Genomic DNA, 20304 nt, shown 5'->3' with positions numbered 1-20304 from the left:
GCAATTCACAAGAACTGCTGGTGCAATGATAAATGCTGACAGTGTATGTTATCGGCATTTATCGATGTGCATGTTAAATTGACCCCTAAGACTTCTTCAAAAGACCAGAGCATTTTTGCCATCTTTACTTTTAAACAGAAATAGACCCTTGTTTTTTTTTATTTATCTATCAAAATTATAATTTTATTTAGTAGACAACCCAAAGTATTGATATAGGTCCATTTTGGTACATTTCATGCCACCATTTCACCACCAAATGCGACCAAATAAAAAAAAAAAACCTGTTAACTTTTTCACAAACTTTGGGTTTCTCACTGAAATTATTAACATACTGGTTGTGCAATCTCTTGGATCCCCTTTGTTCAGAAAATCAGACAGACTGCTTTTTGGTAATTAGAAAGCCGCTAATTGCAGCTGCGCACCACACTTTTATTATTCTCAGCAGTGAAGGGGTTAATCACGTAGCTTGTAAGGTTAGTTTTAGCTTTAGTGTAGAGGTTAGCCTCCCACCTGACACTTCCCGACGCTTGATCCCTCCCTGATCCCTCTCAAACAGCTCTCGTCCCTCCCCCACAGCCACAGGTCACCCCATCTTAAGTACTGGCAGACAGTCTGCCAGTATACAGTTTTACACTTTTTTTTTTATTATTATTATTATTATTTTCCTTAGTGTAGGATTACCCCCTTACCTTCCCACCTCCCTGTTCCCTCCCAAAAAGCTCTCTAACCCTTCCCCTTCTAATTCCCGCCATCTTAGGCACTGGCAGCTGTCTGCCAGTACCCAGTTATCTATCTCTTTTTTTTTAACTTGATAATAATAATAAAAACTTTTTTTCTGTAATGTAGCTGCCCCCGCTCATTACCCTACCCCCTCCCAGATAGATTTCCCACCTTATAATCCTCCCTCCACTATAAGAACCCCCTCTCCCTCCTTCCCGCTCTAAAAAAAATCTGTAGAGTAGCAGTCTCACCTGCTCCTGCCACCTCCCGCCATTGGCTGCCCACCCGCCTCCCTCCTAATCCTCCCACACCCCCAACAATCAGCACCACCACTGCCCGATGCAGAGAAGGCTACAGAGTGACGAGCCTGAAACGATAGGACTCCAAAGCAGCCTCCGCTGCTTCATAAATTTAACCCATTGTCTTTCTGTTCACTGTTCCAGTGTGAGTAGTGCAAATATTATATGATCTAACTAATTAGTGCATGACATTTCTGCATTACAATGTTCCTTTAAAGGAACATGACACCATTTTTTTTTTTTTTTTTTTACATGATTCAGACAGAATTTACTTCTGTTATTAAACTTGATTCATTCTCTTGGTGTCCTGGGAGCTAGTTCAAAACATCTGGTGAACCAATGGCAAAAGGCAGCTACCAATAACCAGCTAGCTTCCAGCAGGGCATTGCTGCTCCTGGGTCTAACTTGGTATGCTTTTCAACAAAGGATACCAAAAAAACAATGCAAACAAAAAATAGAAGCAAATTGGAAAATTATTTAAAATTGCATACTCTGTCTAAATAATGAAATGTCAATATTGATATTACTTTCCCTTTAACCTCTGGCATGAAGATACATTTTTAGTTATTTAAAGGGACATTAAACCCAAATGTTTTCTTTCATGGTTCAAATAGAGAATACCATTTTAAACAACTTTCTAATTTACTTCTGTTATCTAATTTGCTTCATACTCTTGATATTCTTTCCTGAAAAGCATATCCAGATAGGCTCAGAAGCTTTTGATTGGTGGCTGCACATAGATGCACATAGATGCTTCATGTGATTGGCTCACCCATGTGCATTGCTATTTCTTTAACAAAGGATATCTAAAGAATTAATCAAATTAGATAATAGAAATAAATAGGAATGTTGTTTAAAATTTTATTATCTGTCTGAATCATGAAATAAAAAGTGTAGGTTTAATGTCCCTTTAATTTAAACATAACAATGACATTCAGTTCCAACAAACAGATATTCCCTCCCCATCTACACTTCCATCACTGTAGGAAAATAAAAATATTCTTACTCATTGTTTGCATAATATTTGCTGTTCTTTCTCGGTAGTATTATCTTTCCTGAAGTTCCAGACACCAATCCATCTTCCACACTGCAAGGAGCTGTGTTATGACAGAGACTTCTTACAATTGCTGATATATGACTTCCATCAGTGTCATGTAAGCAAATATTCTGCATTTACCTTGGGAGTTTGCCGTCCTGGTTTTCTCTGAAAAGAAAGAAATCCTTGTGAGCACAACAGTAAAACTGGAGCATGATAAAATCATTATATTTACTATAGTATATGAGGTTTTATTCATTCCATCTTTGGCCGTTTAGACTTATTTTACACAACACACAACAAGAATTTGTATTGTTTAGAAAGATAGATAATCCCTTTATAACCCATTCTCCAGTTTTGCGTAACCAACACAGTTATATTATTACACTTTTTACCTATGTGATTACCTATCTAAGCCTCTGCAGAGTGCCCTCTTATTTCAGTTCTATTGACAGATTTGCATTTTAGCCAAGCAGTGCTGAATGCTAGGTAACTCCACAGAAGTAAGCACAATGTTATCTATATAGAACAACTGCCAAAATGCACTGAAATAAGAGGCGGCTTTCAAGGGCTTATAAATTAGCAAATGAGCCTACCTAGGTTTAGCTTTCAACAAAGAGAACAAAGCAATTTGGTGATAAGTGTAAATTGAAAAGTTGTTTAAAATTGCATGCCCTATCTAAATAATGAAAGCTTTATTTTGACTAGACTGTCACTTTAAATAAACAGTAAATAGCTTCTAATTACAAGGTGTTTCTGTTATTTGGGTATGAACAAGATACCTGCCAAGACATTTTATTCCAAACAAATTAACTTTGGGTTAATTGTTTTTATTAGCAAAGCTCCACCCACTGCATGACTGAACCTGGGCAGTTTTTGTTGTGTCTGGAAGGGCAGTGGGTGTAGCTTAGAAAGTCCCTTAAAACTGGGGCATCAAGAGACTGTGGGAGGGAGGCAGGACAGACCTCTCAAATTGGGACAATCCCACAAAATATAGGATGGTTGGGAGGTATGGATGATGTATAACATTTGCATGTATTGCTCTTTTAAATACTTACGCCTAGATTTAGAGTTCTGCGGCCAAAGGGGTGCGTTAGCTATGCGTGCTTTTTTTTCCCCCGCACCTTTTAAATACCGCTGGTATTTAGAGTTCACAGAATTGCTGGGTTTTCAGTGCGTTAGGCTCCAAAAAGGGAGCGTAGAGCATAATTTAACGCCACTGCAACTCTAGATACCAGCGGTGCTTACGGACGCGGCCAGCTTCAAAAACGTGCTCGTGCACGATATCCCCTTTAAAAACAAAGGGGCAGTTTGAGCTAAAAAAAAACCTAACACCTGCAAAAAAGCAGCGTTCAGCTCTTAACGCAGCCCCATTGTTTTCTATGGGGAAACACTTCCTACGTCTGCAGCTAACACTCTAACATGTACCCCGAGTCTAAACATCCCTAACCTTACACTTATTAACCCCTATTCTGCCGCCCCCGCTATCGCTGACACCTGCATATTTTTTTTAACCCCTAATCTGCTGCTCCGTAAACCGCCGCTACCTACATTATCCCTATGTACCCCTAATCTGCTGCCCTTAACACCGCCGACCCCTATATTATATTTATTAACCCCTAATCTGCCCCCCACAACGTCGCCTCCACCTGCCTACACTTATTAACCCCTAATCTGCCGAGCGGACCGCACCGCTAAAATAATAAAGTTATTAACCCCTAATCCGCCTCACTCCCGCCTCAATAACCCTATAATAAATAGTATTAACCCCTAATCTGCCCTCTCTAACATCGCCGACACCTAACTTCAAGTATTAACCCCTAATCTGCCGACCGAATCTCACCGCTACTGTAATAAATGGATTAACCCCTAAAGCTAAGTCTAACCCTAACACTAACACCCCCCTAAGTTAAATATAATTTTTATCTAATGAAATAAATTAACTCTTATTAAATAAATTATTCCTATTTAAAGCTAAATACTTACCTGTAAAATAAACCCTAATATAGCTACAATATAAATTATAATTATATTATAGCTATTTTAGGATTAATATTTATTTTACAGGCAACTTTGTATTTATTTTAACCAGGTACAATAGCTATTAAATAGTTAAAATAATTACAAAATTACCTGTAAAATAAATCCTAACCTAAGTTACAATTAAACCTAACACTACACTATCAATAAATTAATTAAATACAATACCTACAATTATCTACCATTAAACCTAACACTACACTATCAATAAATTAATTAAATACAATATCTACAAATAAATACAATGAAATAAACTAACTAAAGTACAAAAAATAAAAAAGAACTAAGTTACAAAAAATAAAAAAATATTTACAAACATTAGAAAAATATTACAACAATTTTAAACTAATTACACCTACTCTAAGCCCCCTAATAAAATAACAAAGCCCCCCAAAATAAAAAAATGCCCTACCCTATTCTAAATTAAAAAAGTTCAAAGCTCTTTTACCTTACCAGCCCTGAAAAGGGCCCTTTGCGGGGCATGCCCCAAAGAATTCAGCTCTTTTGCATGGAAAAAAAACACATACAATACCCCCCCCCAACATTACAACCCACCACCCACATACCCCTAATCTAACCAAAACCCCCCTTAAATAAACCTAACACTAAGCCCCTGAAGATCTCCCTACCTTGTCTTCACCTCACCGGGTCCCGATCTGTCCAGAAGAGGGTCCGAAGTCTTGATCCAAGCCCAAGCGGGGGGCTGAAGAGTGATGTCCATCCTCGGGCTGAAGTCTGGATCCAAGCGGTGGCTGAAGAACTCCATCATCGGGCTGAAGTCGGAAGTCCATCATCGGGATGAAGTCGTCTATCAAGCCACATCTTCAATCTTCTTTCTTCCGGAGCGGAGCCATCTTCTTCCAAGCCGACGCGGAACATCCTCTTCAACCGACGCCTACTCGCCGAATGACGGTTCCTTTAAATGATGTCATCCAAGATGGCGTCCCTCGAATTCCGATTGGCTGATAGGATTCTATCAGCCAATCGGAATTAAGGTAGGAATATTCTGATTGGCTGATGGAATCAGCCAATCAGATTAAAGTTCAATCCGATTGGCTGATCCTACCTTAATTCTGATTGGCTGATAGAATCCTATCAGCCAATCGGAATTCGAGGGACACCATCTTGGATGACGTCATTTAAAGGAACCGTCATTCGGCGAGTAGGCGTCGGTTGAAGAGGATGTTCCGCGTCGACTTGGAAGAAGATGGCTCCGCTCCGGGAAGAAAGAAGATTGAAGATGCGGCTTGATAGAAGACTTCATCCCGATGATGGACTTCCGACTTCAGCACGATGATGGAGTTCTTCAGCCGCCGCTTGGATCCAGACTTTAGCCCGAGGATGGACATCACTCTTCAGCCCCCCGATTGGGCTTGGATCAAGACTTCGGACCCTCTTCTGGACAGATCGGGACCCGGTGAGGTGAAGACAAGGTAGGGAGATCTTCAGGGGCTTAGTGTTAGGTTTATTTAAGGGGGGTTTGGGTTAGATTAGGGGTATGTGGGTGGTGGGTTGTAATGTTGGGGGGGGGTATTGTATGTGTTTTTTTTTCATGCAAAAGAGCTGAATTCTTTGGGGCATGCCCCGCAAAGAGCCCTTTTCAGGGCTGGTAAGGTAAAAGAGCTTTGAACTTTTTTATTTTAGAATAGGGTATGGCATTTATTTATTTTGGGGGTCTTTGTTATTTTATTAGGGGGCTTAGAGTAGGTGTAATTAGTTTAAAATTGTTGTAATATTTTTCTAATGTTTGTAAATATTTTTTTATTTTTTGTAACTTAGTTCTTTTTTATTTTTTGTACTTTAGTTAGTTTAATTAATTGTATTTAATTGTAGGTATTGTATTTAACTAATTTATTCATAGTGTAGTGTTAGGTTTAATTGTAGATAATTGTAGGTATTGTATTTAATTAATTTATTCATAGTGTAGTGTTAGGTTTAATTGTAACTTAGGTAAGGATTTATTTTAAGGTAATTTTGTAATTATTTTAACTATTTTAGCTATTAAATAGTTATTAACTATTTAATAGCTATTGTACCTGGTTAAAATAAATACAAAGTTGCCTGTAAAATAAATATTAAATCCTAAAATAGCTACAATATAATTATAATTTATATTGTAGCTATATTAGGGTTTATTTTACAGGTAAGTATTTAGCTTTAAATAGGAATAATTTATTTAATAAGAGTTAATTTATTTCTTTAGAATAAAATTATATTTAACTTAGGGGGGTGTTAGGGTTAGGGTTAGACTTAGCTTTAGGGGTTAAAAAATTTATTAGAGTAGCGGTGAGCTCCGATCGCTCACTTCAGACACGACTCTAAATACCGGCGTTAGAAAGATCCCATTGAAAAGATAGGATTCGCAATTGACGTAAGGGGATCTGCGGTATGGAAAAGTCGCGGCTGCAAAGTGAGCGTTAGACCCTTTAATGACTGGCTCCAAATACCAGAGGGCGGTAAAAACCAGCGTTAGGAGACTCTAACGCTGGTTTTGACGGCTACCCCCCAACTCTAAATCTAGCCGTAAATTTAATATTTAGTTTTTTATAGACACAGAAAAGTAAATTATATTAGATGTTGCTGATTGTGATACCTTGTAACAAATGAATGCATTTAAAGATCAGGCTATAGGTCTATAGAATCTTCAAGACTTTTTAAGACTATAGATCTTTGTTTCCATTTTCCACAGGATTGAGATACAATCGCTCCCTTATTTTTTGTACTTTAGTTAGTTTATTTAATTGTATTTAATTGTAGGTATTGTATTTAACTAATTTATTGATAGTGTAGTGTTAGGTTTAATTGTAGATAATTGTAGGTATTGTATTTAATTAATTTATTCATAGTGTAGTGTTAGGTTTAATTGTAATTTAGGTTAGGATTTATTTTACAGGTAATTTTGTAATTATTTTAACTATTTTAGCTATTAAATAGTTATTAACTATTTAATAGCTATTGTACCTGGTTAAAATAAATACAAAGTTGCCTGTAAAATAAATATTAATCCTAAAATAGCTACAATATAATTATAATTTATATTGTAGCTATATTAGGGTTTATTTTACAGGTAAGTATTTAGCTTTAAATAGGAATAATTTATTTAATAAGAGTTAATTTATTTCGTTAGAATAAAATTATATTTAACTTAGGGGGGTGTTAGGGTTAGGGTTAGACTTAGCTTTAGGGGTTAAAAAATTTATTAGAGTAGCGGTGAGCTCCGATCGGCAGATTAGGGGTTAATACTTGAAGTTATGTGTCGTCGATGTTAGGGAGGGCAGATTAGGGGTTAATACTATTTATTATAGGGTTATTGAGGCGGGAGTGAGGCGGATTAGGGGTTAATAACTTTATTATAGTAGCGGTGCGGTCCGCTCGGCAGATTAGGGGTTAATAAGTGTAGGCAGGTGGAGGCGACGGTGAGGGGGCAGATTAGGGGTTAATAAATATAATATAGGGGTCGGCGGTGTTAGGCGCAGCAGATTAGGGGTTCATGGGGATAATGTAGGTGGCAGCGGCGTGCGGTCGGCAGATTAGGGGTTAATAATAATATGCAGGGGTCAGCGATAGCGGGGACGGCAGATTAGGGGTTAATAAATATAATATAGGGGTCGGCGGTGTTAGGGGCAGCAGATTAGGGGTTCATAGGGATAATGTAGGTGGCAGCGGCGTGCGGTCGGCAGATTAGGGGTTAAAAAATTTAAATAGAGTGGCGGCGATGTGGGGGACCTCGGTTTAGGGGTACATAGGTAGTTTATGGGTGTTAGTGTACTTTAGAGCACAGTAGTTAAGAGCTTTATAAACCGGCGTTAGCCCAGAAAGCTCTTAACTACTGACTTTTTTCTGCGGCTGGAGTCTTGTCGTTAGATTTCTAACGCTCACTTCAGACACGACTCTAAATACCGGCGTTAGAAAGATCCCATTGAAAAGATAGGATACGCAATTGACGTAAGGGGATCTGCGGTATGGAAAAGTCGCGGCTGCAAAGTGAGCGTTAGACCCTTTAATGACTGGCTCCAAATACCAGAGGGCGGTAAAAACCAGCATTAGGAGACTCTAACGCTGGTTTTGACGGCTACCGCCCAACTCTAAATCTAGCCGTAAATTTAATATTTTGTTTTTTATAGACACAGAAAAGTAAATTATATTAGATGTTGCTGATTGTGATACCTTGTAACAAATGAATGCATTTAAAGATCAGGCTATAGGTCTGCAAGAATCTTCAAGACTTTTTAAGACTATAGATCTTTGTTTCGATTTTCCACAGGATTGAGATACAATCGCTCCCTTACAAAACAATAGATGTTGCTATTAATTGTGCACTGTTGTTGGTAACTAAATAATGGCATTGGAGGCTCTTCCATAGGGGCAGTAGGGACAGTGCCCCTATTTTATTTGGGCAAAAAAAATAAAATAAAAAATTATAGTGAAATAAAATCCCAGGTTGCATAGTAAGGTTACTAGATTATTATTTTTTTTTAGAATGGCAGTGGAGGTTAGTTTAAAATTATAATAAAAAACCTTACACTAAAAAAAAACTGTTAGAAAACAAAATGTATTTTTACCCAATAAATTAATTTCCTTCTTGGTAGTGGAGTCCATGAGTCCTTACTCTTGGAAATTACTTCACCTGACCACTAGGAGGAGGCAAAGACCCCCTAAACCATAGCTTTCAAGTATCCGTCCTACTTCCACCCCCCCCCCATGCTTAAAGTCAAGGAAATAAGAAATAAATGTAAAGTAGGGTATAGAGGTGCAAACTGGGACTGTCGCCACCAGAAACAACAATTCTCTTCATTAATGTTTTACTTTAGGAAGAAAACCTGACCTAGTCTGCAAACCAGCCTTATCTTGATGAAAAACATAATTTGTGTAAGAATTTACCTGATAAATTCATTTCTTTCATATTGGCAAGAGTCCATGAGCTAGTGACGTATGGGATATACAATCCTACCAAGAGGGGGAAAGTTTCCCAAACCTCAAATGCCTATAAATACACCCCTCACTGCACCCACAATTCAGTTTAACGAATAGCCAAGCAGTGGGGTAATAAAATAAGGAGTAAAAAAGCATACAAAAAGAGGAACTGGAAATAAAATTGTGCTTTATACAAAAAAATCATAACCACCAAAAAGGGTGGGCCTCATGGACTCTTGCCAATATTAAAGAAATTAATTTATCAGGTAAGTTCTTACATAAATTATGTTTTCTTTCATGTAATTGGCAAGAGTCCATGAACTAGTGATGTATGGGATAGAAATACCCAAGATGTGGAAGACCACAGAAGAGTCACTAGAAAGGGAGGGATAAAATAAAAACAGCCATTTCCACTGAAAAAAATGAAATCCACACAAAAAATAAGTTTTTCTCATAAATTGAAGAAAAAAACTTAAAACATAATCAGAAGAATCAAACTGAAACAGCTGTCTGAAGAACTTTTCTACCAAAAACTGCTTCAAAAGAAGCAAATACATCAGAATGGTAAAATTAGTAAATGTATGCAAAGAAAACCAAGTTGTTGCTTTGTAAAACTAAACAACCATAGCTTCATTTTTAAAAGCCCAAGAAGTGGCCACTGAACTAGTAGAATGAGCTGTAATTCTCTGAAGCGAAGACTGTCCCGCCTCCAAATGAGCTTTAAGAAACAAAAGCTTAAAAATGAACAATACTTCCCAAGAAAGTAGTCTAATATTCAAAGTATGCATAGGCTCAAACAGAGGAGCCTGCAAAGCCTTAAAAAAACAGACTTGATATGAACAAAAGTCTGAAAAAAACAGTAAATATCAGGAGGAATAGTAATCTTTTCTTTTCTTATAAAATGAAACAGAAAAAACAAAGATATGTCTCAAAAAAATACTTACAGACAAATCTTAAACCACACGATCCTGAAGAAACTGAAAAATTCTAGGAATTCTAAGAGAATGCCAAGAGAATTTATGAAAAGAACACCATAAAATATAGATTTAACAAACCTTATAATAAATGTTCTTTAAAACAGACTTATAAGCCTGCAACATAGTCAGAGAAACCTCTATGACTAAACAATAAACAATTTCCATACCTTCAAATTAGTAATTTGAAATCCTGATGGAAAAATAGCCCCTAAATCAAGAGGGCTAGCCAAAGAAAAAGCAGCCAAGGATGGCAACTGGACATCCGAACAAGATCCACATACCAAATCTGAGAGGCCATGCTGATGCTATCAGAAACATATGAAACTATTCCAATATGATCTTGAAGAACACCTTTGGAAGAAAAAAACAGAGGCGGAAGGATGTAGCCAGGTTGCAAAAACCAAAACACTCCAAATGTATCCAACCATTTCCATCTGAGGATCCCTAGACCTGAAAAGGTACTTGGGAAATTGAGAGAACACATCTGTATAGAGATAGTATAGAGATACACCTCTCCCAGATGTAAAGATTGATGGTTGAGATAATCCATCTCCCAAATGTCTAAACCTGAGATAAAAATCGTAAAGATTAGACAGTAGATAAAAACCACATAAGAATGTATTCAAGATACTTCTTAATTTCTAAGGAACTGCGAGTCCCTATTAAATGCTTGACATATGCCACAATTGTTATATTGTCTGTCTGAAAGAAAAATTCTCTCCTAAAAGAAGCCAAGCCTTAAAGAGCTCTGAAAATAGCACGGGGTTCAAAATAACGATTGGAAACATCACCTCTTGAAGTTTCCATCCCCTTGTGCTGTCAAAGACCCTCAGACAGCTCCCCAACCTGCAAGGCTTGCATCCATTAAGAATACAGACCAAGAAGGGCGAACAAAAGGAGGCCCTCTGAATAAAATTATGATACTAATCATCAAAAACAGAGAGAGCAAAGTGTTAGAATTTAAGAATATCAACTGTGATATCTGAAAGCAAACCTTGTATCATAGATTCAGTATGCAAAGCAAAAAGAGATCTCATATTAAAAACAAGCAAAGGGAACCACGCCCGATGCTGCAGTTATGAGACCTAAGACTTTCATGCACATAGCCACTGAAAGAAATGTTCCAGATTGTAAGTTAAACAGGCTAACGCCAATTACAATTGACTTTTGTCCGATAATGACAAAGACATGAACACAGAATCGAATAAAAAAAAAAGGTAAATTAAATCCTCTATGTTTTGAAGAAACAAAACTTAGCTGATTCATAAGAGATTCCGAAAAAGAAAGATCCATATAAATGAATACTGCATGTATTGGGTACTTGTAAGTGCTCATTTAATCAACCTCACCAGGAATCAAATCTGCAACCCTCAGGTTGCTACAGAGCTCAGCCACAGTGCATTAGTATGCCAAGCTTATCTGTCCATCTTTAATAAAATAAAAGTTTAAGCTAATACCAAGATACCATCCAAATAAGGAAGCATCACCATACCTTACTGTCTGAGGACAGAAAGAAGGGCACCAAGAAGCTATGAAAAGATTCATAAAGCAGTCGCTAGACCAAATCGAAAAGTGACAAACTGGTAAAGCTTATTTAAAAAAGAAAATCTCAGAATCCACAAGTGGTCTGAATGAAATTAAAATATGAGGATAAACATCCTGAAAAATGGAGTGGACATAAAATGACCTTAACAAAAAGGCATAATAGTCCATATAATCGCCAACATAAAAGTTGAAACTCTAGCAAAACAATAGAAAAGTCTTCAGATCAAAAAATTTACTGAATAAACCCTTTTTCTTTGGGACAATAGAATTGAATAGAGACCCAAACCCTGTTCCTGAAAAAGAACTGGCATAATCACTCCTGAAAAGAATTCACAGAGTGTACTGAGAAAGAAAAATTCTTCCCATAGGAAGTCTCATTCTAAAAATCTATTCAAACCCTAAGAATAATATAGAATTTGTACTGAGTTCATCCAAAACAATTGAATCTGCCCCCCACCAGAAGGACTGGATAGAGAACCGCACCTTCATGCAGTCTAATTAACTAGTAAATATATAGCGTTTTTCTCCCAAAAGGATACAAAAAACGCTTTTTCAGTGCTTACGTTCGGAATTAACCAAATTAGCAGTTGAAAAAACAGTTGTTTATTATTACCCAAATAAATGGTGTACAATAAATTGACCTCAATAGGCCAGAGGGCTGTAATAACCCTGCCGGAATATGAATCTGAGACCCTTGGATCTAGAACAACATTTGTAGTCAGGACATTTACTAACTGATCTACATCACCGGACTTAAAGTAGGGCAGAAAAAAATTCTAGATCTCCAACAATAGTAGAGAAAATAGAGAAATAAAAAAAAAAATATTGTCCTATCAAGATAGAGATAATTAAATATATTCGAAATCATAATAATAGATATAGTAAACATAATTAAATGATTACTTCTGAAGTAAATAAACAGAGTTATATACTTGAGAATCTGAAACTGCTTACACAAACTGTTCAATAAAGGTTGAGAAAACAGCAATGTCAGCCATAGATAAAGCTGAGCTAAAATATAAACATTACATGAATATGCACTACCAAGGTTATATTCAAAAATTCTAAAGAATCCTGAAAATAAGTACCAATCTTCATAGAAATAGTAGTACAATCCCAAAAGGGAATCAGGATAAACATTCTCTAGAATATAATACAAATAGTATTGAATAGGAAAAAAACCTCAAGAGCAAAAAAATCTTAAAATCCAGTTTTGAAAAGGATCAATAACACTCAGCTAGATTATGAGTTTTGAGCACTACAAAAGCGGCGTTATTTCACCTCCCTATAGCGCTGCTATTATAGGTTTTGAAAAAGCAGGCTTGTGCGGGCGAAATGGCTGCGTTGAGCTCAATACCTCACCCAAATAAAAAGGCTGCTTGGACGTGCTCGTGCACGATTTCCCCATAGACATCAATGGGGAGAGCAGGCGAAAAAAAGCCTAACACCTGCGATCGAGGAAACAAAAGCTCTGTAACGCAGCCCCATTGATGTCTATGGGGAAAGAAAAAGTTATGTTTAAACCTAACACCCTAACATAAAAACGACGTCTAAACACCACTAATCTGCTGCCTCCGACATTGCCGCAACCAACATAATGTTATTAACCTCTAATCTGCCATCCTTAACATCGCCGCCACCTAAATAAAACTATTAATCCCTAATCTGTCACTCCCGATATCTCTGCCACCTACATACAGTTATTAACCCATAATCTGCTGCCCCTAACATAGCCGCAACTAAATACACTTATTAACTCCTAATCTGCTGCCCTTAACATCGCCTCCACCTACATTACAGTTATTAACCCCTAATCTGCCACCCCCAATGTCGCCGCCACTATACAAAAGTTATTAACCCTTAAATCTCTGGCCTCCAACATCACTAACACTAAATAAATATATTAATCCCTAAGCATAACTCTAACACCCCTAACTTAAATATAATTAAAATAAAGCTAAATAAACCTTACAATTATCTTACCTGTGAAATAAAACCTAAGCTAGCTACAAAATAACTAATAGATGTCCGGTCTTCGAAAACTGTAAGTGGATCTTCGGTGGTTAGTGTTTTTTAAAGGGTTTTTTGGGTGGGTTTTATTTTTAGCTTAGGGTTTGGGCAATGTAAAAGAGCTAAATGCCCTTTTAAGGGCAATGCCCATCCAAATGCCCTTTTCAGGGCAATGGTTAGCTTAGGTTTATTTAGATAGGTTTTTATTTGGGGGTTTGGTTGGTTGGGTGGTGGGTTTTACTGTTGTGGGGTGTTTGTATTTTTTTTTAAAGGTAAAAGAGCTGATTTATTTGGGGCAATGCCGTGCAAAACGAATTACTCCTAATCTAATAGCCCTATCAAAATAAAAAAGCCCCCCCAAAATAAAAAAAAACCCCTAGCCTACACTAAACTGCCAATGGCCCTTAAAAGGGCCTTTTGCATGGCATTGCCCCAAAGAAATCAGCTCTTTTACCTTTAGAAAAAAAAGACAAACACCCCCCAACAGTTATAAGGATTAAACAAATTTGTGGAACACAACTGCAGTGTTGAAGCCACATTTAGTGTTTGTAACACAAGACTGTCTAAACTCTTTATTGAAGGAAAGAGTTCTTAAAGTCTTGTGGTGTTGCTCAGGAAATAATTCATACAGGTATAGAAACGGTGTTATATTGATTATATGAAATAACTGATAAATACCATAAAGAGATATAATCAGAAAATAGCTTAGTCCATTACCACAAGCAAAAGTGAGTAATATTGTTGCGAATGCACAAACAGCAGATGTATCAAAAGTAGTTGTAACACAGTTGGCAGCGTGGTTAATATATGCTTGTATTAGTTAAAGTCAAGCGAGTTGTTAAATGACAGAACCGCTATTATGTAGTAATTTCCTTTAACTGAAGGCTGAACACAAAGTAGGAGAAACAGTCAATAGTGGTTCAAAAATACGGTAAGAAAGATTTACTACCTTCTCTTCCTTTGAGGCTGTAGAAATGCTGCGGAGTTGCAGAGAAATCAGTGCGGTTACACGCTGACTACAAACGCCGGAGCTGTTTGGGCTGTGACGTCAGTTTAGCGTGGAGGCGGTTGCAGCGATATTAGCCTGTGTGAATCTGCTGCTGGAAATTTATGACTGCAGGTGAATGAGAGAAACGGTTTGTTGGTAATATCTGAATTTTACAAATACCGTTCCTAGTAGATGAACACCTTAAGTTGAAAGTCCTTTTAGGCAGTGAGAGAGGTAGTTGTTTTTAATAACAAAGAATCCTCAATGGCAAATTTCAGCTTATAGAGACAATTGGTTTGTAATCCAGTCTGGTAGTAGAAACTACAATACTAAGCACTGAGTGCAAGGTGAGCACCTGATTTAAAGGGAAGACAGCGAATCAATTGGTAGTGGGTGTGACAGGGAAAGAGAAGGGGAGTGTAGGAACAGAACCTTACAGAACCCCCTCGTCAAGGAAGCTGTTCCACAGCGAAAGGTCGAGGTCGGTCAGGATGGCGACGATGGAACAACGACAGAAGTCGTGGAGAATTAATATTAGAAAGAGGTTCCCAAGAATCTTCCTCTGCAGAATAATCTTTCCATCTCACCAAATACTGAAGTACACCTTTTGAAATTCTAGAGTCCAATATGGTTTCAACCTCATATTCTTTACCATCTGAAGCTATATTTGAAGGAGGTAGAAGGACTTGGTCATTCCTAGTGCGGACGTAAGGTTTCAACAAGGAAACGTGAAATGTGGGATGTATCCTTAGAGAGCTGGGAAGCTCTAGTCTGACAGCATTGGCATTAATGACTTTCTGTATAGGAAAAGGTCCAATAAAGAGACTGGCCATTTTCTTAGAAGGGATTTGTAATTTCAAATTCTTTGTAGAAAGCCAAACCAAATCTCCAATTTTGTAGTCAGGAGCTTTACGTCTTCTGAGGTCATAAAAGTGTTTTTGAGACTTTTGAGCTTCAAGGATGTTTTCATGAATGATTTTAAAGTTCTCCTGTAATGAATTGTGCAAATCATCAAGTAAGGGAGAATCTGATGAAGTAGAAGGTAAGAAAGAAAATTTAGGATGATATGCATAGTTAGCAAAGAAGGGGGTCATCTTGATAGAAGAGTTGATTGAGTTATTGTAAGCAAATTCTGCCATTGAGAGGTAATTAATCCAATCAGCCTGATGATAAGAACAGTAACACCGAAGATAATGTTCGAGCCATTGGTTCAACCTCTCAGATTGCCCATTAGTCTGGGGATGGTAGGCTGTGGTAAAACGATGTTCCATCTTAGTGATCTCACATAATTTAAGCCAGAATTTGGAGGTGAATTGTGTCCCTCGGTCAGTTGTTAATATAGAGGGAATGCCATGTAACTTTACAATATGATCAATGAACAAAAAAGCAGTCTCTGAAGAAGTAGGAAGCTTATGAAACGGTATGAAATGAGCCATCTTTGTGAATAAATCAATGACAACAAGTATAGTGGTTTGTTTTTTTGATGGTGGTAATTCAACAATGAAATCCATTGAGATATGATGCCATGGTTTGTTGGAAACTGGTAGAGGCATAAGTAATCCAAAAGGAGGTCTCCGCTCAGGTTTAGAAGTGACACAATCCCTGCAAGTGGTAATATATTCAGCTATAGATGATTTCATTTGAGGCCACCAATAAGTACGACTAACCAGATCAAGAGTCCTTAACAGCCCAGGATGACCAGCCAAAGGGGTATCATGGCAGCTCTGTATAATCTGTGTTCTTAAACCATCAGGTACATACAATTTCTCACCTTGGAAATACAGGCCATGAATCTTGAGAAGATTTGGTTCAGGAGGTATAGGTTTGTTTTTACAGAAGTTTTTTAATTCAGATAATATAGTAGAAGTGAAACCAATAAAACATTGGGGAGAAACAATATCTTTCCTGATGGGAGACTCAGTTGGACGAATAGGAAGACGTGATAGGGCGTCTGCTTTAGCATTTTTATTTGCTGGTCTGTAAATAATGGTGAAGTTAAAACGATCAAAATATAAACTCCAGCGAACCTGTCTAGCAGAAAGGGTTTTGTTGGATTGTAAATATTGTAGATTCTTATGATCTGTGTAGATAACAATTGGTAAGACCGTGCCCTCTAGAAGGTGTCTCCAATGTTCAAGAGATTGTCGGATTGCCAGTAATTCCTTATCTCCTATGGCGTAATTACGTTCGGCAGGTGACATAAGTTTGGAGAAGTAAGAAATAGGATGAAGTGGTTCGGATAAAGATTTTTGTTGTGAAAGTACAGCTCCGATTGCATAATCCGAGGAGTCTACTTCTAGGGTATACTGATAAGAAGGATTAGGAAATTGGAGGATAGGTGCAGAAGTGAACCTAGACTTTAAGTGTTGGAATGCATGTTTAGCATCAGAACCCCATAAGAAAGAACTGGAAGAACCGGTTAATATTGTAAGAGGCTTTACTATTTTAGAAAAACCCTTAATAAATTTCCTGTAGTAATTTGCGAAACCAAGGAAACGTTGTAGTTCTTTTCTGGACTTAGGTTCAGGCCAATTCAAAACAGTGTCAACTTTCTGCTTTTGCATTTGGATTCCAGATGGTGAAATATCATAACCCAAGAATGAAACTTCCGTTGTGTGGAATTTACATTTTTCCAATTTAGCGTAAAGTTTATGTGCTCTTAAACGGGCAAGCACCTGTCGGACGTGTTTGACATGTTCATCCATAGTTCTTGAGTAAATGAGGATATCATCCAAATAAATAACTAGACATACGTCAAGGAGATCACGAAACACATCATTTATAAAATGTTGGAAGGTGGCAGGGGCATTGCAAAGGCCAAAAGGCATTACAAGATATTCAAATAAGCCGTACCTGGTCCTAAACGCTGTCAACCATTCGTGACCCTCCTTTATTCGGATGAGATTATACGCCCCTCTTAAGTCAAGCTTAGTGAATATAGTAGCATCAGATAGCCTCTCAATCATTTCGGGAATCAAAGGCAGGGGGTATCTGTTTTTGATAGTGCACTTATTCAGTTCACGATAGTCAATAATTGGCCTCAGACTAGCATCTTTGTTACGCACAAAGAAGAAACCAGCTCCAGCTGGAGAAGTGGAGGGCCTAATAAAGCCTTTTTTCAAGTTCTCTTCAAGATACAATTTGAGATGTTCAAGTTCAGGATTGCTTAATGGGTAAAGATGACCAAAGGGTATCCTAGCTCCAGGTTGAAGATCGATAGGGCAATCATAAACCCTGTGTGGTGGTAAATTCTCTGCTTCGGTCTTACTGAAGACATCTTGAAACTCTAAATATTGAGGAGGTAAACTGTCAGAGTGAATAGTTGAATTTATCAATAAAGGACAAGGAAAACAGGTATTTCTGCAATAATCTGAAGAAAACTTTATTTGAAAAGGAGACCAAATAATATCAGGGTTATGAAGTTGTAACCACTTCAAACCCAAAACCAAAAGGAAATGGGGCGAGGGAAGAACGTCAAATGATAACATTTCAGTATGTCCAGAAATAACAGTAATAATAGGGATGGTCTCATGTGTAATTGGACCTGAAAACATAAGTGACCCATCTATGACTCTAATAGGTATAGGAGTCTTTTTCTTGATGAGTGGTATATTCTTCATAGAGCAGAAATCTTGGTCAATATAATTCCCAGAAGCCCCCGAATCGATAATAGCATCATCAATCTTCAGATGACTTTGTTGTAGCTGTAAGGAGACAGACAAAGTACAATAAGTGGATTGCGATGGAGAATGAAGAGATGTAAATAAGTTGTTGGACTTACTTTTCTTATTTTTTAATAGTATTGAACAGTCCTGGACAGTATGGGAGGAACTAGCGCAATACATGCACAAGTTTTTAACACGTCTACGTTGTTTTTCTTCAAAAGACAAAGGACCTCTAAAAAACCCAATTTCCATAGGTTCTGCTTGAGATTTAGATGTTGAAGAAGAGGTGGTTGTAGCGACATGAAAAGAGGTTTTAGGTTTCAAATCAGTGGAATATTTTTCAGCTTTTCTTCCGCGTAAGCGGCGATCAATTTGAATAGCCATCTTCATGAAAGTATCAAGGGTCTGAGGTAACTCAATTCGGGCAAATTCATCTTTTAATGTTTCTGATAATCCTAAACGGAATTGGTTTCGGAGTGCAACAGGGGTCCAATGAGCGTCTGTGGAGTACTGTTTGAAGTCGGTGATATACTCCTCCACAGGTCTCTTCCCTTGCTTAAGATTCCTTAAACTCATCTCAGCAGTAAGCTGTATATCTGTATCTAGATACATTTCATCCATTGAAGTGAAGAAATCGTCAAGAGAGGCTAAAATTGGGTCCTGGGTTTCAATGAATTTATCAGCCCAGTTTCTTGGATCACCTCTGAGAAAAGAAATGGTTGTCAAAACTTTAACTCTGTCAGTGGGGTATGTTCTAGGTCTCATAGAAAAAAGAAGTTGACAAGCATTTTTAAATTGCCTATAGGCTTTTCTATTCCCAGAGAAAAGGTCAGGAAGTGAAACTTGAGGTTCAATAGAGTTGTCAAGCTGATTCCCCTTTAAAGCAATAGAGTCTTTTATAACATTCCTTAGAGCAGTATTTTCAACCTGTAATTCATGTAGGCCTTGTGAGAGCTGATCAACCTTTTGGGTAAGATTATATACAATCTGGCGTAAATCTGCTGGTTCCATAGTTTTCTCAGGCTTAGTATTATATAAGGATTAAACAAATTTGTGGAACACAACTGCAGTGTTGAAGCCAAATTTAGTGTTTGTAACACAAGACTGTCTAAACTCTTTATTGAAGGAAAGAGTTCTTAAAGTCTTGTGGTGTTGCTCAGGAAATAATTCATACAGGTATAGAAACGGTGTTATATTGATTATATGAAATAACTGATAAATACCATAAAGAGATATAATCAGAAAATAGCTTAGTCCATTACCACAAGCAAAAGTGAGTAATATTGTTGCGAATGCACAAACAGCAGATGTATCAAAAGTAGTTGTAACACAGTTGGCAGCGTGGTTAATATATGCTTGTATTAGTTAAAGTCAAGCGAGTTGTTAAATGACAGAACCGCTATTATGTAGTAATTTCCTTTAACTGAAGGCTGAACACAAAGTAGGAGAAACAGTCAATAGTGGTTCAAAAATACGGTAAGAAAGATTTACTACCTTCTCTTCCTTTGAGGCTGTAGAAATGCTGCGGAGTTGCAGAGAAATCAGTGCGGTTACACGCTGACTACAAACGCCGGAGCTGTTTGGGCTGTGACGTCAGTTTAGCGTGGAGGCGGTTGCAGCGATATTAGCCTGTGTGAATCTGCTGCTGGAAATTTATGACTGCAGGTGAATGAGAGAAACGGTTTGTTGGTAATATCTGAATTTTACAAATACCGTTCCTAGTAGATGAACACCTTAAGTTGAAAGTCCTTTTAGGCAGTGAGAGAGGTAGTTGTTTTTAATAACAAAGAATCCTCAATGGCAAATTTCAGCTTATAGAGACAATTGGTTTGTAATCCAGTCTGGTAGTAGAAACTACAATACTAAGCACTGAGTGCAAGGTGAGCACCTGATTTAAAGGGAAGACAGCGAATCAATTGGTAGTGGGTGTGACAGGGAAAGAGAAGGGGAGTGTAGGAACAGAACCTTACAACAGTAAAACCCACCACCCAACCAACCAAACCCCCAAATAAAAACCTATCTAAATAAACCTAAGCTAACCATTGCCCTAAAAAAGGGCATTTGGATGGGCATTGCCCTTAAAAGGGCATTTAGCTCTTTTACATTGCCC

The 20304-nt window shown here is 37.5% G+C and overlaps 1 protein-coding gene across 1 annotated transcript in view; it reads right to left on the bottom strand.

Moving 5' to 3' along the window:
- The window catches only part of LOC128636266 (ovochymase-2-like), a 343532-nt gene that overhangs the window by 251888 nt on the left and 71340 nt on the right, over positions 1-20304 (bottom strand). Inside the window, 1 exon segment of the mRNA XM_053689302.1 lies at positions 2026-2116. Coding sequence (XP_053545277.1) covers positions 2026-2116 — 91 coding nt within the window.

The sequence above is a fragment of the Bombina bombina genome, chromosome 7, assembly GCF_027579735.1.
Source record: "Bombina bombina isolate aBomBom1 chromosome 7, aBomBom1.pri, whole genome shotgun sequence".
NCBI classification, from domain to species: Eukaryota; Metazoa; Chordata; class Amphibia; order Anura; family Bombinatoridae; genus Bombina; species Bombina bombina.
This window is presented reverse-complemented; position numbering and strand designations above follow the sequence as displayed.